The following is a 23,799-nucleotide window of genomic DNA, read 5'->3' as shown; positions in this document are numbered from 1 at the left end:
AGCTGGGCGATACACGTCTTTGACTTTCTCCTGCACGACGTATTTCTACATAAAAGCGCGCTCAACAGCTGCTCACCGATCACGGGAGGTACTTCCTTTCAAGAGTGGTGGATCGCATCCTTCGTGCCTGTTCCACTGAACATAAGCTCTCCACCGCTTATCATTCATAGAATAATGAATCAACCGAGCGCCTGAACAGAACGCTCATTGAGATGCTGACCATGCGTGTTTCACCAGACCACCGTGACTATAACTGCGCACTATCATTCGTTACCTTTACGTACAATTCGTCGCGGCATAGCACCGCTGCATATTCACCGTTTTATTTACTGTCTAGCCAAAACCATGCATTGGCCTTCGAGACTCTCCTTCCTTCGGCTCCTCACTGGCCTACTGAATAGGCCAGTGACATCGCAGCTCGAGCACGTGCAGCTCGTAAACTTGCCCGCGACCGACTTCTGTTTGGTAAGAGGCCCAACAGTACCGTTGCGACAGCCTACCCAGAAGCGTGCACTCCACGCCTGGCTCTCTGGTCCTCCTTTAGTCGCCAGGCCACCGCGTTGGCCTATCAGAGAAGCTGCCCTCACGTTACATCGGCCCTTTCAAGGTGGCGCGTCAACTCAGTGACGTCAATTACAAGATTGTACCCCTGGGCCCTGCTTCTTTGACCTCCGCGCTACCAACCGATGGTGTTCACGTTTAGCGCCTGAAGCCACATTGCTCTTGTAGCTCCTTGCCTTCCTAGCAAACGCCAGGACGGCGCTTCGGCCGCTGGAGAAGGATGTTATGCAGCGATTCTTAGAAGAACGCGATGCTTGGCAGAGCGACGAAGACGACGACAAAGACGCTTGCACGTGGGCTGGATCAGATATCTTCTTTTGCTGTAGCCCTTCTTTGTGTATATTCTGTAAATATATCCTTCGCCTACATCTCGCTTCTGTCACAATATGTCAAGGTCTGGGGGCTAAATCATCTTGACTAATGAAGATTACGACGCTCTCTTTTCTATATCTGCACATTTGCTTCAGCACAGCATTGAGACTCTCTTCAGATGACACTCGCTAAGGTTCTTACAAAGCTGCTGCGAAACAAATTACGCGTTGTCAGGATGGACTCTTGATTGTCAAACAAAGTACAGATGACGTCTTCGAAGTTTTTGAATAGAAAGTATTTCGAATGTCTCAAGCCAGTTTTGAAGGTTTTCTGGCCGTTGACTTGGCCATGTTTTAACGCAATAGCGTCAGAACGACAGACAACCGCTCAGAACATGAATTTAGATAACCGCGCTGATGGAAAGATTGTCTATCGTATTGGCAGAACGGCCCTGTTGGATTTATATTTTTAATTCTTCATTAAAAGGACTCGCGGCCAGGGGGCCGAGGAGAACAGACGTGTCTCACATGGGCTCCCGCTTTTCGTGCTTCTCACCCCGGAAGAAGGCCAGTGGCGAATGTAAGTTTTGCACCGGTGAAACCGGCAAGACGAGAGAAATCGCCGGACAATAGCCTATTTCGGGTAAGTGCACCGTATTTCAAGATATCAAGTCTACCGCACACCCACCCGGTTAAGCCTAACTCCAAAGCAGCTCCCGCAATCCCATCGGAGGAAACGCCGTCGCGCCGCACGCCGCGTGAGCACGAGCGCACGAGCCCTCACCCACGCCGCGGCTAAGAGCCCCTACGATGAGCCGAGAGGCAGCTGCAGCAAGCGAAATGTCAAATGTGCAGAAAGAAGACGAAGCAAATGCAATGCAAACGGACACTACGATGAGCCGAGAGGATGCTGCAGCAAGCGAAATGTCAGAGAACCAGAAAGAAGAGGAAACAAATGCAATGCAAACGGACCGGAGGGAAGAAAACACCGGGGAACATAGGTGGAACTCTGATGCAGAAAGCGGCAGAACAATCGAAGCGGAAAGCGCCTGGCTCACGAAGGGCAAGAAGGACACCACAAATATAAAGACGCCGGCAACAAAACCAACTAATGAGCAGACCTCCAATCCAGCACCGCCACAGCAACAACGCAGACCTAGAATGCCGCCCCTGCCACTAGACGACTTTAAGATCGTCTACCGCCCGCAAGAAGGTCTCGACCTCGCCAAATGGAACACCGTTGCAGTTATGCACGCCATCGGCCGAGCGAGTGGACTATCGCAGCAAGACTTCAATGGCAAAGTTCGCCTGCAAGTACAGATAATCGAAAATTTAATCATCGCAAGCACGGCCGACAAGGAAGACGCCAAGATGCTGGTCAGCATCAACGAAATACAGCTTGGAGGCACTTATCACAGCGTCATGGGCAACATACGAACCCCTGATGACGTCTCCAGAGGCGTCATCAATGGCCTCATACCAGGAACGAGCACCGCAAAACTCATGGCAGGAATCCGAGCGCCGGCAAGATACACCGTTCTTCACGCCAGAATGCTGGGGCAGTCGACCGCGGCAGTCGTATTCTTCGAAGGACCGCTCGTTCCCTATTACATCATCTTCCAGAGCAGTTGATTTCCGCTGCAGACCATATCGAAAGTCCGTGCAGTACTGCCGCACCTGTGGCACTACCGGACACCGTCAAGACGTCTGCCCAAGACCGGGTCCTGGATTTCTGCTACTAATGCGGCAAGACCGGACAACCACAAAACCACGATTGCAAACCAACCTGCAAGCTCTGCGGAGAAGGGCACGAAACTGCAAGTACAGAGTGCAAGAAGAGACTGAAGCCAAGCCCACCACCCTAAAATATACGGCAACAGCGCCTCAGTAGGCTCCAAGAAAGAGACAACCGCTGGAGCTCCAGCAGTGAAGAGTTCCCGGAGCTGAGCACCTCGGCCACCAGCTCGAGCAGTAACAGTGCGGGCAGCTCCCCAAGGCGCAACAGGTCCAAGTCAATACTGCGAAATGCCTCGCGCTCCCGCTCTCGCTCTCGCTCCCACTCGGTCAAGCGCGCGAGCTACGCCGACGTGGCAAGTGGCTCGAGCGCCTCCAGTGGTACGATCAGCTTGGACTCCTCGTCGACCGAAGCCACAGCCATACGGGTCCTCGAAAACAAACAGCAGAACCAGCAGTGCAAACTGCAGAAGCAGCACAGCCAATTGCAAAGCCAGCAAAACCTCATCGACAAACTACTCCGCAGTCAACAGAGACAGCAAGAGCTCACCGGCAAACTGCTCCAAAAATGCAAGGAACAGCAAGAACTCACAGACAAGCTGCATCAAAAATGCCAGGAGCTCGAAAACATTAACAGACAGTCGGGAACGACGCTGACCAAGGCAGGTGTCGAAGCCATAGTAGATGCAAGGTGCCTGATATTTCAAGAAGACTTTATGTACAACATTCACGCCACGATGGAAAAAATCGTCCAATAAGCAGTCGAAAAAATAGCCGCAACCTTCGAAAAGAAGATTGCCACGCTAAACGCAAAGATCGATGGGATCGCGCCACAGCTAAACAATTTAATTGCGCATGTAAAGAAAAACTACGTCACCAATGCACAGCTGACAATTCGCGCCACACGACTCGGAAGAAAGCTCGGGCGAACAGCCACAGCGACTCTCCCTCCATCTCGCCCACTCGCGATCGCCGACGCGAATTCGAATCCATCGGCAATGGCGACCACTAACCACAAGGCGAAGAACCAGCATTCAACTATACGTATATGGCAATGGAACTGTCGATCGTACCGCCCTCGACACGGAAGCCTGCAAGAATTCATCAAGCTGAATCAACCCGACGTCATAGGACTACAGGAAACCAAGACACGGAATGTCCGACTGCAAGGATACACCACTTATGCGCAAACCCAACACACTGCCATACTGGTCAAGAAAACTCTCACGGCGCAAGAACGCGACATAGAGAACACCCAGACAGAACACACCCTAATCAAGGTTTTACCCGAACGAAAGACGCAGAAAAGCCTATTCGTGGCCAGCATGTACAGCCCCCTCGGGACCAGTTACCGGAATTCGATCATTTCGTACGAAAAATCAAGAAGTCCACGAATGGCCACCAAGTCATAATAGTGGGGGACTTCAATGCCTCGCACACGGCATGGAGCTATCATACCACCACGAGGAAGGGTGCTAGAGTGCACGATGCCGCCCAACACCTACTCACGCTCTGGAATGATCCTCTCCAGACCACGAGAATTGGAAACAGCGTCTCCAGGGACACAAACCCCGATCTTACTTTTACGGCGGACGTCCCCTGGGCAGAGTGGAGTCGACTTCCGGAAACCCTAGGGAGCGATCACGATATCCTCCAATTAGATGTAACACACACCCGTAGACAGAGCAAGACCGGAATTGCACGACCAACTGACTGGAAATCCTTTAGGGACAACCTAGATTCCCGAGCAACTATAACCGACATTGACAAGTGGCTCAAAATGTCCTAGATATAGCAGAACGTCACACCAAGGTCATACAACTCGATGCCGATACGCCCGCGGTCGACGCGCATCTTCTCCACCTCTGGGAAGCCAGAAGTGCCCTCCTCAAGAGATGGAAACGACAAAAGCTCAACAGAAAGCTAAAGACACGCGTCGCTTTCCTTACCAAGCATGCTCAAGAATATGCAGACCAACTCGCCAGGCATAACTGGCATGCTTTCCGTGACAAGCTACAGGGGACTCTGAGCAACAAAAGGACATGGCACCTCCTACGCGCACTCCTAGCTACGGAACCTACCAAAGCGGTACAGAAGCAACATCTCCACAGACTTATCCACAACCACGACGGATCAGAAGAACATCTCCTCCGAGAAATACAAAAGAAGCTCTGCGGAGATGCACCTTCTCGCGCATCAACTAGCAGCAAAGTATACGCTGTGAAACCGAATCCAGAACTCGACCCACCCTTCAAGCAGGCCGAATTCCACGTAGCACTATCCAAGCTGACTAGAAATACCAGCCCCGGCAAAGTCCGGACTGCCAACAAGCATCTACGCAACCTACCGCAGCTGGCCACTGTGGCTCTACTCCGGTACTACAACGAGTGCTGGGAGAAAGGAGAACTGCCTGATGTATGGAAGCACTCGGAGATCACTATGATACCCAAGCCCAACAAACATCTCAGCTTGGAGAACCTACGCCCAATCTCCCTCACCTCGTGCGTGGGAAAGCTCTTCGAACATATGGTGCACTACAGCATTACCCAGTACCTCGAAGATAACGGCCACCTACCGGACACCATGTTCGGCTTCAGGCAGCATCTTTCAACGCAGGATGTACTCTTACATCTGAGAGAAGAGCTCCTGGATCACCTTAACAATCGAAGCAAGTACTGCATACTGGCAGTAGACGTCAAGGGAGCCTTTGATAACGTCAGTCACGACGCGATCCTCAACAACCTCGAAGGCACCGGCTCCGGCACTAGGACCTACGCGTACGTCAGAAACATTCTGACAGACCGCACGGCAACCGTCGGGATCTGTAACATCCGCAGCGGAAGCTTCGAACTTCCAGAGGCACCCCGCAAGGGTCGGTCATCTCACTGCTACCCTTCAACGTGGCTACGATCAAGTTACCCAAACTTCTCGAGACCATACCAGATCTGCATTACGCGATGTACGCTGATGACATCACGCTCTGGACCAGAGCTGAGAACATTGGAAGGCAAGAAAGCGCCCTACAAGAAGCCGTAAACACCATCGAAAGTTATCTCCAAAACTGTGGCCTCCGCTGCGCCCCCGAGAAATCTGAGCATCTCGTCCTCAAATCAAGAACGAGAGGCAGGCCACCCAGCTACGAAGAGCCCGACCCCGGCGTCACCCTCAATGGGACGCCAATCCCGAAAGTCGACAAGTTACGAATACTGGGACTCCTTATTCACAAGGACGGATCCGGAGCGGCCTGCCTACCAAGACTACAACGCACCCTTTCGCAACTCACGCACCTCGTCAAGAGGATCTCAAGCGAAAGAAGCGGCCTCAGGGAGCAGACACCCTCAGAATAACACAAGCGCTGCTCACCAGCCGCATCACATACGGCATGCCGTACCTGGCTTTAAAGAACGCAGAGATCGAAAAGATCAACATCATGATAAGGAAGGCAATCAAAGTCGCCCTGGGACTCCCCCCCCCCCCCCATGGCGTCTACTACACGTCTCCTTAAGATGGGCGTCCACAACACGCGGCAAGATTCGCTGAAGCGCACGAGAACAGCCAACTCGAACGACTCAAGCTTACACCCACCGGGAGATCAGTACTCCGACACCTGAACTACAGTGAGACGTACGTCGCAGACACGGACAAGAAATAACGAATCCCATCGAACTTTCGAGAGTCCCTCTGCATTGCACCCATCCCGCGCAACATGCATCCCATATACCCCAAGAGTAGAAGGCAAGCTAGAGCCAACGCGATCAAACGAAGGTTCAAGCAAGACCCAGACGCCCGCTACACCGACGCGGCCAAGTATCCGCATCGAAACGCGTACGCTCTCAGCGTCGTAGACTCCCGAGGCCGCGAGTTAGCATCGGCAACCGTCAAGGCACGCAACCCGGAAACGGCGGAAGAAGCGGCAATCGCTCTCGCCACCACCACATGCACAGATGCAGCAGTCATTTTCACCGACTCTCAGGCCGCCTGTAGAAATTTCTCGAGGGGCCGCATCTCGGATGATGGACTCAAGTTACTAAAACGACGTAGCACTCCGCTCCCGTACACCTGCGTAACGTGGGTACCCGGACACGAGGGACTAGAGGGGAACGAAGCGGCCCACGCCGCTGCCCGCGAGCACATCAGCCGGGCTCCCCTCGCCCCACACGCCCTCCAACCCGCGGCAGAAGAGGTGGAAGCCGTACCCAACAACTATTCGGCGATATTGCAACACTACAGGCTCGAGCGCCGCGTGTACCCTCCACCGCACCCAAACCTCGGCAAAGAAGAAAGCGTGTTCGTCAGACGCCTACAAAGTAGTACTTACACTCACGGAACTATAATGAACCGCCTCTACCCGACGCTCCACAGCTACCTCTGCCCACTCTGCAACGTTCCCGACACCCTGGCACACTTGCTCTTGGAATGCCCGTGGCATGAAGATAGCGAAATGCAGCCGGAAATGGACGCTAACCGAGCACCACAAGCAAACGAAGACCACCTATTCGAAACGTAGGAGGTCAAGCTTGCCCTCGGGGACCTGCAATACCAACGACAACTCGTCGCCAGGGCCAAGAGGGCAGCCGAAGCCAGAGGGTTCCTGGACTAAGGAACCTTCCCACCTCAGGGTGATACCGGACCTCGCTCGGGACACTGTTTCACTAATAAACGTTTCTCTCTCTCTCACACACACACACACTAAAAGTCGCGGGAAATGACATTTGATGCCCCATGTGACAGGACATGAACGTATTTATGAGGTCTAACACGTGACCTACTACTGTACGCTGTTCCTGGTCTTTATATTAATATTGAAATGCAGTAACATCCTTTCTATTATAACATTTTTCTAACTTAAAATGTGCAGATAAGCCTTCGTTTGTGAGTAGAAAAGTGGCGCTGCCTTCGCCTTGGATGACTTGGCTTGGCTCGTCTATCGACGGAATAACGACGACGGGGGCTAGCCAGCCATGACGTAGGCGTGTACTTGGAAAAACAACGCGGTACAACTATAAGAAAGGTCTTTACAACAACTCAAACGCATTGTACCAGTGTATTTACCTTTAAAAATGGGTGGAAAGGTGACAATATAGGTGGTTAACCTCAGTTGCACTCACTCCAGTGAAAGCACGGCGATGGGCGGCTTTTTTTTACAATTTGCGAGACGGACAATCGGCATCACTATCACTTCTCAGCGTTGTGGGAGGAGGGACTCTTATTTTCTTAGAGGCTGCTGAGATAGAAAAAAAATAGTATAACGTGGCATGAAGACGCCGAAATGCAGACGGAAATGGACACGAACCGAGCATCACATGCAAACGAAGACCATGTATTCGAAACGTGGGAGGCCAAGCTCGCCCTCGAGGAACTGGAAGACCAACGACAACTCGTCGCCAGGGCCAAGAGGGCAATCGAAGCTAGAGGGTACCTTGAATCAGGAACGTTCACACCTCAGGGTGATGCCGGGCCTCGCTCGGCACACTGTTTCACCAATAAACGTTTCTTTCTCTCTATCTTGCACTGGAGGCGCTATGCTAAAGAGACAGCGGAAGCTGATGGGCACCTAGCTACTCGTGGCTTTTGGGCTAGGCTTAAGTACTGCGAAGTCATCCGGAGCATTTTCAGGAATTGAATGATTATTGATCGATTATCGATTAGCTATTGATTGTCTATCGCAAGATATTGGCCATGTATTTGGGCTAGGCTAAGCACTAACAAGTCATCCCCAGCATTCCCCGGAATGTATTGCTTATTGATCGATTATTAATTAGCTATTGATTGGATATCAATGACTGACTAAGCTTAAGTAGAACCAACCATGCTTAGCTAGACCTACCCAGGCTCAGCTTCGCTAGTTCGCAGGGGTATGTGCCATTGCGCTTGCACCCTATCTGCAGTACCACCAGGATCTGCCAAGATTTTTTTGTGGACAACTAACGGCCGGTTTAAACAGCTCCGCTGTTGAAATTCCGCTTACAAAATATACACGCACTTTTGGAAGTACCCGCTGCAGGTGTAAACACTGCCGAGGGTGAGCTTTTCGAGGCGTCATCATAAACTGGGTTCATAAATATCGGTTGTCAGTACCATTAAGGGCCCCGTGCCGCAGTAAATCCGGCTTTGGCGTAAGCATCGGCGTCCATGCTATCCGTGGCGTACAAATTTCTCCTGAACCACCCCGACCACACAGGTCCTCCACGTGGCGCAAGGGGTTAGCGAACAAAAATTGAACTTGTCAAAGTAAAATCCGCGAGAGAAATCCAAAAGTACAACCTCACTACGACCTAAATACATACATACCTAAATACATCGAATTTTATTTGAATATATGAGTAATAATCCTGATAAGCAGCTAGAGATCTTTGAATGCTATCGCATTCCACTCTTAAAGGCGAAGCTTAAGCGTTCGACAATTCTGATTGTGCGCGGATCAAGCAAGCAACGCTCACGCAATTGTTGTCCTCGTAATGGGGAGGCCGCGTTTAGGGGGTATTTGCCATTCATTGTCTTACGTGAGGCACATATGTTCTTGAAGCAATTTAATTTTGAATAATCGCAAGCGACAATGCGACAACGGCGGACCTTGGGCATACCATCAGTGACGTCGTTTCCTCCGTCGCAGTCGAACGTGTCTGTAACCTCATTAAGAAAGACAAAGACGTAACCAATAGTTGAGAAAGACCTTAATGTAGCGTCCGCATTAACCCAGTGATAAACACCGGGGCCGCACATTTCAGCTTCACTGGTTAAGCATCTGCGCGGAGTGCTTAGACAGTGACTTTTTCTTGGTGTTGTCGCGTAGGGTTCCTTATTCCGGTAGTAGGCCTTGATGGCTGATGCAAACTCTTCGGCCCGTGATGACGTTAATCATTTTTTTACTGCTAGGGCTTCGTTCACGGCTTGGCGGTAGCGTGTTGTACACAACAAAGTAGCACCTTCACGAGATGTCACGTTTTGCCGGTGAAAAAGCAAACGCTGCCTCAATTATGCGTAACTCCTTAGTTAGATCAGCTACTCAAATTGATCACTACTAACCGGTAATTTTCTTGAGCGAAATTGTGATTTTTGGTGCACCTTTTGTAATCTGACACTTGCACATATTGGCGGAAATTTTCGAGGCAGTGAAGCATGCCGAGTGAAGCCCTTCGCCGAGTGAAGAAAAAGACCGTACCACTCGTGATAACGGTTGATCAACAACGGAAATTTTTATGAGAGCACCATCAGCATGTCACCGTTCAAAATTACATGGCATTCTGAAGGATGAGCGTTAAAAGAAAATTGTGTCACTCTCCATTGGTATGATTTAAAGTTTGTATGGCTTTGTTTCTCAGAAACGCAGTGAAAAAGGTCTTCCGTCAGTTTTACTTGCAAGGCATAACCTCTTATTTTCATGATGCCTAAAACAATATGTTTTTTATATCTGCGGTGGGAACGTCTCCAGTGGTGCTACATTGAGCAGCCATTTTTCAGTATTGAACTAGTCTCACAGCTGCTGGGTGCTTGAGAGTGATCACGAGTCACAACATAAATATTGGTATTGCCGCAAGAGTGGATTTGAAAACTATGCTACTGCGTTAGGCTTGATGGTAGTTTTTCTAGAACAGTTCTCATTTGAATGTGGCATTTGTATTGCAGGCTTTGCGATTAAAGGAAGTATATGTACAAAAAACAATGTTGTCCTCGTGACAGATGACGGAGTGTACTCAGCTGTGAACAAGCTTGCCAAGGTCATTGTGCACGCGTAAGCCTCCCTTTGTGTTTTCTCACCAGTACTGTGCCCTTAAAATTTTCGAAAAGTATTCTCGCACTATTGGTGCGGTTCAATTTACACTCGTTTCAGCCTTTGTGATATTTGTACACTAATATGAATACAGGAGAAGAGAACAGCAGTTAGCGTGTCTCAACCAGAGCAGCTCAGGCGATCTCGAGCTCGCGCCTCCCGGACGACTGGCGATGTGGCTGCAGCGCTGGGTATTCCTCTTCACTACAATCGCCCCCCATCGGAAAAGGAGCCATCCTGGCGACTTATGGTGAACATAGAATCATTGGGTCGTAATACGTCTTCAGGCGTTGTACGTGGACGGTTTCACGCCCACGACAGCATTGGTCCGTAGGTGGCCTGACATGCTCGACATATAGTTCGCAGACAATGTCTGTGCTACAACACAGTAGGGTCCTTGATGTTTGGAAACAAGCTTGGATGAGAGTCCAGCAGGAACGGCAGGAACCCAAAGCCACACAAGGTAGTCCGGAAGAAAGTGACAACGCGGGTGACCATCGTCACGTCGAGATTATTGATGCCGTTGGTCGACGGCTGTAAAAGAACGGCCGAGATGACGGTATTCTTCTGCGCGGCGGGCAGCTTCAGAGATGGGCGTACATTCGGATGAGTCGGGTCTGTACGGAAGAATGGTGTCGAGGGTAGTCGAAGGTTCGCGGCCATATAAGAGGAAGAATGGGGAGAAGTTTGTGGTCGCCTGTGGTGCAGAGTTGTAGGCGAACGTGATGAATGGCAAAAAGAGGTCCCAATCAGTGTGATCAGAGGCGACGTACTTGGAGAGCATGTCGCCAAGGGTGCAGTTAAATCTTTCCGTCAAACCATTAGTTTGAGGATGGTAGGCGGTGGTGGTGCGATGAACGATGCGACATTCAGCAAGGAGCGCGTTTACGACTTCGGAGAGGAAGACACGTCCTCTATCACTCAAAAGCTCGCGAGGTGCACCGTGACGGAGAATAAAGTTTTTCAAGACGAAGCATGCTATTTCACGAGCGGTGGCAGCAGGCAGAGCGGCTGTTTCTGCGTAGCGCGTCAAATGGTCGATGGCGACGACTATCCAGCAGTTTCCTGAAGCCGTGCTCATAAGGGGTCCATACAGGTCAATGCCAATGCGATCGAAGGGCCTGGCCGGACACGGGATTGGCTGGAGCGGACCAGAGGCATGCTGAGCAGGAACTTTGTGGCGTTGGCACTGAGGGCACGACCGAATGTACTTGCACACAAAGGTGTAAATGCCGCGCCAATAAAACCTGGAGCGAAGCCGGGTGTACGTCTTGAAGACACCCGCATGTGCACACTGCGGGTCAGTATGGAAGGCAGAACATATTTTACCACGAAGATGTCGAGGTATTACCAGCAACCACTTGCGGACCTCAGAGGCGTAATTCCGGCGATAGAGAAGTCCATCCCGAATTTCGAAGTGAGAGGCTTGACGGCGCAAAGCTCGAGAAGGTGCAGGAACAGTCAAAGGGTTTGAAAGCAAGCGGATAAGAGCACTAATCCAGGTATCCTTGCTTTCCTCCGGAGCCATGTCGCAGCCTGCTGGGAACGAAAGCACCTGGTCAACGGCAGAGAGGCAGCTATCGCTTTCGGTTGACACGGGCGAACGGGAAAGCGCGTCGGCATCGGTGTGGCGGCGGCCAGACCTGTAGACAACGCGCACGTCGAAATCTTGCAACCGCAAAGCCCAGCGAGTTAATCGTCCTGAGGGGTCCTTCAACGTGGACAGCCAACAAAGTGCATGGGGATCTGTAATCACGTAGAAGGGGTGGCCATAAAGGTAGGGTCGAAATTTACCAAGCGCCCAGATTATGGCCAAACGTTCCTGCTCCGTAACGGAATAATTCTTCTCGGCTTTGGAGAGGGTGCGGCTTGCGTATGCAACGACGTACTCGTCGAATCCAGATTTGCGCTGCGCGAGCACACCGCCGAGTCCAACACCGCTGGCGTCGGTGTCTACTTCGGTCGGAGCTGTCGGGTCGAAGTGACGCAGTATAGGCGGCGAGGTCAGAGAACGACGCAACTCTTGGAAGGCATCGTCACAAGCGGACGACCAGGCGTAATCGTTCAAGTCGCTCCGTAGAAGCTGATTCAAGGGAGCGGTGATGGATGCAAAATACATAAAGAAGCGGCGAAAGTAAGAACGCAGGCGAAGGAAGCTGCGAAGTTCTCGTACGGAGGAAGGTTTGGGAAAATCAGCAACCGCACGGAGCTTGGCGGCGTCAGGAAGAATGCCGTGTTTAGATACCACATGGCCAAGGATGGTGAGCTGACTTGCGCCAAAGTGGCATTTCTTCATGTTGAGCTGAACACCAGCTGAAGTTAGGCACCGTAACACTTCCTCCAACCTACAGACATGGGTGGGAAATCGGGCGAAAAAATAACCACATCATCTAAGTAGCACAGGCACGTTTTCTACTTGAGACCACGCAAAAGGTTATCCATCATACGCTCAAATGTTGCGGGGGCGTTGCAAAGCCCTAAAGGCCATCTGGTGTTACAAAGGCCGTTTTATGTTGGTCTTCGGGTGCCATGGGGACTTGACAATAGCCGCTGCGTAAGTCTATAGAAGAGAAGAACTCCGCGCCTTGGAGACAGTCACGGACGTCGTCAATTCTCGGAAGAGGGTAAACATCGTTATGAGTTATTTTGATAAGACGACGGTAATCAACACATAATCGAATGGATCCATCCTTCCTCTTAACAAGAACAACGGCAGATGCCCAGGGACAATCCGAAGGCTGAATGACGCCGCGCTTGAGCATGTCAGCTACTCGGTCATCGATAACACGGCGCTCTGTCGCGGATACACGATATGGTCTTTGTCGCAGTGGCGCACTAGTACCCGTGTCGATGCGATGACAAACAGTTGACGTGCGGCCCAAGGGAACATGCTGGCAGTCAAAAGACGAACGGAACTTGTAGAGAAGGTGTAGAAGCTTGGCGCGTTGGGAAACAGTCAACGCGTCGGCGATGGAGCCATGTAAAAAATCGTATGAAGTCGGCTCCTGCGCGGAGTTACAGGTCACTCCGGCGACCTCATGAGTGGCGATGGAACCAGTTGGCATGTCAATGATGGCAGCAGAGTCGACACACTCGACGCGGCCAACGCACTCCCCACGAAGCAACCTGAGAGGACAGGACAATCGCTTGGCGACGAGCAGTCTGCTGACGCCGGCATGAACGTCCAAAAGAGCGAAAGGCAGCGGGGAACATTTGCGACGAGCGAAAATGGCAGATGGCGTAAAAAGTGCCGTGGCCCCATCAACAATGTTGCGTGACACTGTGGCAAGGGCAGATGAGTGCGGTGGAATTGTAACGTCTTCGGCAACAAATACTTTATCTTCAGGTTCACAAGCGTCAAGGAGTGGGGCATGACACAGCGTTTGAAATTCCACTTCAGTACGAGAACAGTCGATGACGGCCTTACTAGCGGAAAGGAAGTCCCAGCCCAAAATAAGATCGTGGGAACAAGAACACAGCACCAAAAATTCGACGATGTAGAGGAGGCTGTTGATCACAACGCGAGCAGTACACGCAGCTGCAGGCGTGATGCGTTCCGCGCTTGCAGTACGAAGTGAATAGTTCGACAGGGGCGTCGTAACTTTACTGAGCGAACGGCAAAGTTTGGCACTAATAATTGAAACTCCGGCACCAGTGTCAACGAGAGCGAGTGCAGCGACGCCGTCGATATATACGTCAATAACATCAGTCGGAGAAGAGAGACGCCTTGGTCTGTTCGTGGGTGACGGAGTTCTTGCCTCTGGAACTGCGGCGATTAGTTTTCCCGTTCAGGCATAGAAGGACAACGACGCATCGGCGAAAGCGAGCGGCGTCGAGGTGATGGCGAACGGCCGTCAACAAGAGGGCGGTGGTCGGAATAGGAAGACATCGGGCCAAGGTTCTCAGATGGGGAGGATGACGGGTATAGGGAAATGTGTGGTTCGGTGGCGAAGCGACGGCGGTAGGATGGTGCGCGGCGACAGCAAAATCGTGCAATGTGGCCAGGTAGACCACACTCAAAACATATTGGTCGGTTGTCAGGAGTGCGCCATTGTCCACTGCTGTGTGGATACCGCGGCTGAACGAATTCAGGAGCTGGACGCAGTGGCACGGCTGATGGGAATGGCTCAAAGGCCTGAGGTGGGGGGCGCGCGAGAGCCTCGGCATATCTGAGAGCTGCAGTCACCTCGGGAAAAGCAACGGGAGTGGGCACCGGCGGAGTCTCGCGGGCAGAAGGGAGAGCTGCGCAAACTTGCTCTTGGAAGACCTGGTGAAGGTTGGCCGGCAGAGGCGAGGGTGGTGACGTGGCTGAGGACAACAGCGAAAGCTGGTGAGCGACCTCAGCACGGACGAACTCTTCAATCTGGCAAAGCGGGGAGTCCATGTCAGGAGCCACGGCCACGCTCGCGAGGTTTTCATCGGACGCAGGTGGGCGCCGTGTGAGAAGACGCTGTCTGCAAAGCTCGTCGAAACTCTGGCAAAGCTCAATAACCTGAGAAACAGTGCCTGGATTTTTGGACAGCAGCATATGAAAGGCATCGTCGGAAATGCCCTTCATGATGTCACGTACCTTGTCCGCCTCCGCCATCGTCGGGTTGACACGCCGGCAAAGGTGGACGATGTCCTCAATGTAGCTGGTGAACGTTTCACCAGTTGGCTGGGATCGGCTTCGTAGGCGTTGTTCAGCGCGAAGTTTGCGCATGCCAGGGCGACCGATAACGTCCGCGATGCTGGTTTTTAATCTAGCCCACGTGCGGAGATCGGCTTCGTGCTTTTTGAACCAGAGCTTGGCGACGCCCGATAAATAGAACATCGCGTTGCTGAGCTTGAAGGGATCGTCCCATTTGTTGGTGTTGCTGGCACGTTCGTATGATTCCAGCCAATATTCAACGTCTTTCTCATCGGTGCCGCACAAGATGTCAGGATCCCGCTGACGCTGGGCACCAGCACATATGATGGCTGGAGTAACCGGCAGGCATGTCGGGCTGGGGTCGTCAGGCATGACGCACGGCAGAATTCGGGTGCGTAATTCCAGGTTGGGGGAAACCCGCAAGACCTCCAGAATCTCCAGCACCTTCACCAGAATCTAATATGAATACAGGACAAGACAACAGCAGGCAGCGTGTCTCAACCAGAGCAGCTCAGGCAATCTCGAGCTCGCGCCTCTCAGACGACTGGCGATGTGGCTGCAGCGCCGGTATCCCTCTTCACTACAATCCACATGTTCACATGATTATTAATCACGTACATTTTAATACAAATGCCGAAAAAACGGACGTAACTGCACAGTTAGTCCTAATATGAACACTTTCGTCCCGCAAGAGAGTAACCGCAGGAGCACGGTGTAAGAATATAGATGCTCCGACGGCGCTCCCGCGCTGGGGCGTGAGAGCGGCCACTTCGTGTGACCGGAAGTGAGCGCCGCCGCAAGGGGCAGCACGTGTTCAGCGGGCCTTGGAGAAGCGGCACAACAGTGGATAATTTACGACCTCCGTCAGCATTTAAACACCCATACCCAAAGATATGCAATTTTTCGTTATTTAGACTCCAAATCGTGAGCAGGTAGAAGGTTTCATGCCACTTACAGTCAAAATACCGTCATTTCGAACACGAGAGAGACGCGTCGTCTGCTCGAGCAGACGGCGCGCTGCGCGTACCGCTGCTCGCCGCGTTGGAGTCAATCGGAATGTCGGCAGAAATATAAAGGGACGTTCCTCCAACGAAGTAGAGTCGTTTTAAGCAGGCGAACGACATACAGGGTGTTTCAGCGAACACTTTCAAAAAATCCTAAAGCTAGGTTTTTTGAGAAAAATAGGAAATACTTTAAGGAGCAAGATTTCAGGTTCGGCGGACGTCAGAAATTATGAGAAACATGCGAATTACATAGTAATTAACTAAAATTGCCTAACGAACTTTTTAATTAGCGACGTTTGGTGTTTATTGCCAATGGCGAGTTTGTAGCTACGGAGACGACGATGCCGTACAAGTTTTTAAAGCAAAGAAAAAGTCATTCTGTAAAGCCCTACAGTCCGCGAAAATCAAGTATTTTTTCCCTCGTGAAACCGAAACGCGGCGAACATGGTGCGCCGGAAATCGAGTGCAAACGCAACGTCCGCTGATGACGTGTTGCGGTGACTGCGGCGCCCAATTCGAAATGTCTGTGATGATTCCCCAGGCTAGGGAGCCTCAACGCTCAGCTTAGACCACGGCTGGCGTTATCTTTTATTTCGTTGGTAGGCGCAAGAAAACGAAAGAAAAGATAACGCCAGCCGTGGTCTAAGCTGAGCGTTGAGGCTCCCTAGCCTGGGGAATCATCACAGACATTTCGAATTGGGCGCCGCAGTCACCGCAACACGTCATCAGCGGACGTTGCGTTTGCACTCGATTTCCGGCGCACCATGTTCGCCGCGTTTCGGTTTCACGAGGGAAAAAATACTTGATTTTCGCGGACTGTAGGGCTTTACAGAGTGACTTTTTCTTTGCTTTAAAAACTTGTACGGCATCGTCGTCTCCGTAGCTACAAACTCGCCATTGGCAATAAACACCAAACGTCGCTAATTAAAAAGTTCGTTAGGTAATTTTAGTTAATTACCATGTAATTCGCATGTTTCTCATAATTTCTGACGTCCGCCGAACCTGAAATCTTGCTCCTTAAAGTATTTCCTATTTTTCTCAAAAAACCAAGCTTTAGGATTTTTTGAAAGTGTTCGCTGAAACACCCTGTATATTCATCGAAATAAAGTACTTCTGCCACTCGTGCCCATAAAAGCGCCAGCAAAGCGAGCGAAAAAGTGTCCCCCAGAACAGGTGCGGCCCCTTGCGGCAGCGGCGTGCGTAGAGTCACACTAAGTGGCCGCGCCTCGCGCCGCCGTCGGATCACCTTTCTTTTTACACCGTGCCCAGGAGTATACACGCCGTGTGTAAATATGGCAAGGTAAGTGTTTATCCTGTGGCCATAAAGAGAGCAATGAATGCATGAACGGCAACGGGTAGCCCCCATGCTCTCCGCTGTTTTAACCGGTGTCGACGAATGAAACGGCGGAAATCAGGTTGTCGTTTTAAATAAATAAAAACACGTAAATAAGTTCAAGTTTAGGGCCAGTCTATTGAAATATATGCAGGGCAGCACTTAATATCTTCGGGAGAAATTTCGTGGGATTTAAAAGGCGGAATAAGACGCGCGATGCCATTCTTGTTCAAAGTGAAATAAATGGACAATACCCATTAAACCCGCAAGTCATTGAGGCAGTGACAGAAGTTATTGGTCAAGGTTCTGTTCTGAGATTGCAGACTTAAGTGAAGGCAGTACCGCGCAAACGTGGTACGTTTACCAAACGATAAGTTGGCCTCTTCTGTCGTCTTGCATGCCATGTTTGCACTACATGCACATCACGCCAGGTGTCTGAGGTTTATACATCATAATATGAATCAGTCATCTTTCTTTTTGTAGTCACATATGGTTGCCAGTAGACGCTTCCCGCATAGCATACGCATCGTGATGCGTCTATCGGTTTAGTTCACGCAGTTACACTTTTAATAAATATTTAGTAATGACCACATAAGCGACACTGAAAACGTGCACTGAATTACACAGAGCAAACTTATCAGTTGATAGCCATGGTAGCCATGTATTGTACGGTCAGTGGTTCTGTTGTAAGGTGGTATGGAGTAAAATGTGGGTTGGGGAGCAATTTGCCAATTACATGTCAAGCCCCCCGCCCCCGATGCAGTCTACAATAAATCAATAATGGTCGTAACATTGGAGCAAAAAGAGTAATGTGAAATGGTAAAGAGGAATAAAACTCCCTTGAAATTCGCGTTTTATTCCGGAATCCGTTTCAGGGAGCTGCAGAGGTGCGGCTCGGTGAAATAAAGAAGGAATCTCGGTTATTCATGGTAGCAAAAAGTGTGAATCACGAAACTACCCAGAAAATAGGCGACACGCAAAGCACAACGGTCGTTGAAAATCTGTATCGCACGTCAAGCGCGTTGGCTTTCGTACATGACTCGGCGAAGGTTGCAGCGTAGTCATTGGTGCCCGCGTGTCACCCATAAAGCACTGAACAATTCGCGTCGCGCATACAATCTGGTTACACAAGGTTCGGTGACATAGCGGACTCTAGAGATAGATTCAACGACAACCGTCGAGTAAGTTCCTGGTCATGCGGGTGCGTCTTGTGCTGAGCGGTAATTTCAAGTTGTTAGCGGGTGATATGCAGCCCCGGGGAAAAAGGCCAATATAGTGGAATTAAGATGTTGTGGTTGATGTACAGGCGATGCTCGAACAGTAGGGGTCAATTATGACTTTTTCAATAAATTACGTATGCAAACGCTACTGAGCCGTATGCTTGTGTTTTGCGACGGACGCAGCATTTGGTTCATTCCCCTGGGAAAATTGTAACTGCCATAAAAGCGATCTGGACTTTGCGCGCTGGAAGTTGAATGTGTGTGAATGATATACGGTATAGGCGTGGGCAAAAATGGTCTTCAGTAACTGCTTGAAAGCGTTGCGCGGCCAGTATGCGCTGTTTTCGAGTGTACTATGTTTTGTGAAAATTGAAGGCTTGTTAAGTGTAATATCCCCACGATTTAACGCCATTGGCCTCATGTACATCTTTGCAAATTATAATTGAATGTCGGTTTTCTCCCCATTTTATCGTTTCAAATGACACGCCGTCGTTAGTATTTCTTGGAAATGTGGGTAGAATATGGAATATATATAAGAAATGTTGAGAGTAGGTGGCTTAATTAGAGGTATCTTTAATCAATCACTTATTCAAGGTTTCAGGGATATATAAATGTGTTTTACAAACGGCATAGCGTTTCACCAGTTGTACTAGAATGAGGGTGACATTATGGTGCATCGGAATACGTGGTTACAATTTAGTGAGCGAAGTACAGCCTTTGCTGAAAATTATTTAAATATGTCCTGGAAGCGTTTTATGGGGGCTACATTTCAAATGGGCGAGACATATGGGGCCAACGTTTCAAGTTTGTAATTTATTTTAGGGACAACTGAAAGTAATAATACAACTGTTCGAAACATCATCGCTCAAATTTGGGCTTTCGTACTGCGAGTCATGCGTTTCAGTGCCTCGAGCGGCCAGTCGCGCGGCAATTTTTCGTGTACTCACGGCCACCTTTCACGCTCGGAAAAACTTTTATCTAGCACGCATTGAGCAACAGAAAGCTGTATCGGGGGTTTCTCATGTTGCTCTACAATTTCCTTATTGACACTTCTCATCTAATTATAATTATTGCGAAGTTGATTCTAATTGTGCAATTAAGCGGGACGCAAAAAATAATCTGAGCATCTCCAAGCGACAGCAAACAACATTACCTTGGCTCCGTCGAGCAAGGTAACATTTGCATATATTTAAAGTTTGCTCTATGTTAACCGAAACACCCTGTATATGTGCTGTATTCTTTTTTCATCATTCACATTCGATTACATTGTGAAGAGTTCGTTCCTTGCGAGCTTTTTGTTCCAGCTTTTGATTCTGCTAATGCCCTTGGCAGTCTTGCATAACCGAAAGCTTTGACAAATATTTAACTTCTGCCATCTACAAATTTTATTTATTTGACAAACACTGAAATCAGCGAACGCTTTCCTAACCAATACTACTTCTGACAAGGAATTTAAGAAATGCTTTGTGGCAGGTTCTTTCAAATGAACGTGCCACACACACATATTGACACCATATTCTACTGGGAGCCTCACTACTGGGAGCCTCACGCTCATACATGTCTGCTGCGGATGCGTGATACAAGTGCAAGCAGAAACTTGTTTTATCCTGACAAAATACAGGATATTATGCAAATACAAGCTATTTGTGTCCCAGCTTGCGTGTCTGCCTATCTCAAGCCGATTGCTTGCTTGAGGCCATCCTAACAGATGTCTTTTTTTTTTCAAAATACATTTCCTCCTTTAATGTTTGCACCAAAGAATTTTCGCCTGTATTGTAGATGTGTTTCGACTTAACCATACTGCTTCGGATACCTAATATAATGAGACCATGTATTCGAAACCTCTTTTACAGAATTGGCGTAGATGTCGACGGCTCTGGCGCCGCTATCGGGTGTCCAGCCCATGATGGACACCTCATGGGGAAAGGAAACCTGAAGCTTCCTTTGGACTTTTCAAGATGTACCAAGAACCTTTTCGCTGGAGCTTTAAGGTGACATATATGGAAAGCATGCTCAATCTAGATCATAGAGGAAAAAAAGTACGCTTTATCCACTTTATCGTTGTAAAAAAGTGGTCTTTGTCAAGCTGAGCTGCGCTAGTGCTCGCCACGTCCACCTTCATAGTGATTATAATCCCGCTGTATGCGTTGTTGGCCACGCAATCAGTGTTAGGCGATAACCAACAGGCTATACTCTCAAGGCAAGTGCGTCTTAGACCATCTTGCAGACGGAAAGCTTACGATAGATTTCCGTGGGCTTCGAATACAGCTGCATTTTGTCCCTGTATCTCCCTGTCAAAACAAAACGAGATTCTCAGTGTACCGAGAGGCATGAGCGATCATAAAAAATAGGTTAGTTTTTTTTTCTTATCAGTTACTTGCGCAGCGTAAGACAAGAATATGGTGCCGCTTTTGTACATTGTTGAGTTTATAGCAAACGAATCCAGATAATCAGATATTCAGCTTAATTTTATATTCCCTATTCAATTATGTAGTTTACTAGATGCCCTGACTCTGCCACATGCAAGACAACTGAAGTCAAGCATGCTGACCACATGTAGCTATAACAATTTGCGTCGCAGCTTGCGTGTATGCCATTTTGACCACCAGGGGATCTTTAACGTGTCCCCAATGGACGGGACACGGGCGTTTTTGAACTTCGCCCCCATGGAAATGCGGCCGCCGCGGCCGGGATATGGTGGCTTAGCAGCGCACCACCATAAGCTCTAAGCTACCGCAGCGGGAATGGCTATAGTCATGCATGTGTAAATGTGTATGCACTCGTGTATATTTGTTCGTACACGATTGTGCTGCCAAAATAAATATTACTTACACTGCTATCATTACTATTACGATGTGTTGCACATAAATAATTCGTTATGTAAAGCTCGGTGAGAGGGCAGTCAAGTGAAAATAACTACAATAAATAGTTTAGTTCTGTTCTGGCCGAAATAAATTGTGAATTTGCAAACTTTTAATCGTTGCGCAACCTTTCTTTTCCACAGTTGCTTGTAGAAGCACCTTCATATGAAAATGAATCCTTAAATAATATACGGGAAGAGCTATGTGCAGAGTTATGCACTGATAGACTTTCAGAACAATTTTTGCCAGTATCATGCTTCGCGTAAATGCTAAATTTTTTGTGGCACGACGTGTGACGAGAACATTCAAATCGGACAATATGTTTTGGGAAATGACTGTGCAAGCCAGTGAGCAGCCTTTTTTCATCCAAAAAATATGGGATGGCCATAGCGCCATCTCACGTGGGTGAATCTTCCTGCGCACTATTGCTAGGTTGTGTAAAACGGAGAATACGTTGTCCACAATAACATCCAGAAATCACCAGATTTTATGTTTTCTCGGACACTTGAGGAAGAGCTGCCTAGACAGATGGGCTACTACGCAAATGAGCAGCACGAAGGAAACCTCTACGCCAAATGCTTTCATTTATACCTACATTTGCCATCCGCTTGAGTTGTGTCACTCACAATGAAGGAAACATACATATGAGCTGTGACATATAAGAATATATCTGTCGCATGCCCGGCCTGCGTCACAAAACACCTCACTCCCTGGAACACATTGACTTTGAACCAACGGTGAACATTCGGTAGGTGTCAGCCTGGTTGGGGACAATTCAGTAAAAGAGAAGGAAAACCTAAACCAATACTTATTTTAAAAACCCGACGTTTCAGAGCCAGACCGGCTCTTTCTTCAAGGGTAAGATGGCGTGAGGCGTAGCAATGCTTATTTGCGTTTTTGGCGCTTTGACAGCTACACAGAAGGTCTACGAAGAAGGTCTGCGACGTTTGTAAATTTTTAGAGACACTGTGGTTATTCGGACACGAAAGAATAGAAAGCTTCAAAAATGTGTAATAGATTCAGTCAAAACTTGATTTGAACTGCCAGACCTGTCTTCAAGAACGATACTCGCCCGGTTATCTGTCTTTCATAAAATGAATTCCACGAACTCTAAATTAAAACATGACTTCCTTATACCGCCTCATTGCCTATCGCCACGAGTCGACCACAAGGCACAATGTCAAGTTGCCATACAAGCCTTTTCCACCGTTCATTCTTGCCGAAGACATCTGAGTGAATGATTGCCCACCAACAAATGTCATGAAACACAACAGCGACAGTACATGTCTTTTATGTTAAATCTTCTCAGACTGAAATATTAAACATGCTAAACAATGACAGAAATCTGAAAATGGTGCAACTTTTATGGCGTGACTGTGCACTACCTCAGGGATCAGCCCACGTAAGAGCCAGTGTTTTATACCAGAAAACTCGCATTCGTGCGTAGCCTTCGCCGCCAGCGTCTCCCGGTGAACATAACGATTACATAAGCTGCAGTTGCCCGGAAGCGTGAGAGGCAATCAGGGATCTTTGAATGTTATGGCGTTCCACTCTTATAGTCAAGCGGTTTTCAAGATTTTTTTTGCTATTAGCGATTTTCAAGTTTTTTTTTTCTATTAGTTTCCTTCCTTTTTGTGAGAGCCCTTATTGCGGCCTTGTGCACCTGGTCCGCAATAGTCTTCTTCTTTCTGGGGTTTTACGTGCCGAAACCAGTTATGATTATGAGGCACGCCGTAGTGGAGGGCTCCGGATTGATTTTGACCACCTGGGGTTCTTGAACAGTGCACTACAATGCAAGCACACGGGCGTTTTTGCATTTCGCCTTCATCGAAATGCGGCCGCCGCGGCCTGGATTCGAATCCCACTGACCTCGTGCTCAGCAGCGCAACGCCTTAGCTGACTGAGCTACGCCGGCGGGTTGCGCAATTAGTCACTTATGTATTCACGACATGCAAACCCCGACAAATGAGATTCTTTGGGTTATTGATATGGCGATAGCAATTATAATGCGTGATGGAGGAGGCTAGGGAGGGTGGAGGCCACGTACTGCGCCGCGCGCTCTCGCCCGGTTGGCTGTATCTTGAAAGCCATCTGTGGCGGGGGCAGAGTCATTCCTCCCTGCGCTGTGCTTTCCCCGCTTAGGTCGCATTCATGTGAGCGGTGGACGAAACTAAATTCACTCCCTGCTGCTGCGGCGCTTACTCATTACAGCGTTTTGACAGCGAGTTTCCACGGTCATCGAGTGCGATGCGTTCATGTTTGCTTGTGCGGGCGTGACACCATGCTTGTTGATTTAGTCAGTATGCCTATGTTTACAAGTTTATACGGCCGATAAAACTAGTGTCCTCACATCGTATAGCTGTCCTCTAGTTTG

The 23,799-nt window shown here is 49.3% G+C and overlaps 1 protein-coding gene across 1 annotated transcript in view; it reads left to right on the top strand.

Moving 5' to 3' along the window:
* LOC125946563 (uncharacterized) overlaps positions 1 to 23,799 on the top strand; it is a 53,561-nt gene that overhangs the window by 10,242 nt on the left and 19,520 nt on the right. Inside the window, exons 3-4 of the mRNA XM_049670058.1 lie at positions 10,233 to 10,338; positions 20,418 to 20,555. Coding sequence (XP_049526015.1) covers positions 20,482 to 20,555 — 74 coding nt within the window. The 5' untranslated portion in view covers positions 10,233 to 10,338; positions 20,418 to 20,481. The remainder of the gene's footprint in view (positions 1 to 10,232; positions 10,339 to 20,417; positions 20,556 to 23,799) is intronic.

This window comes from Dermacentor silvarum, chromosome 7 (assembly GCF_013339745.2).
Source record: "Dermacentor silvarum isolate Dsil-2018 chromosome 7, BIME_Dsil_1.4, whole genome shotgun sequence".
Lineage (NCBI taxonomy): Eukaryota > Metazoa > Arthropoda > Arachnida > Ixodida > Ixodidae > Dermacentor > Dermacentor silvarum.
Note: the sequence above shows the minus strand (reverse complement) of the source record. Positions and strands in the feature narration are given on the sequence as shown.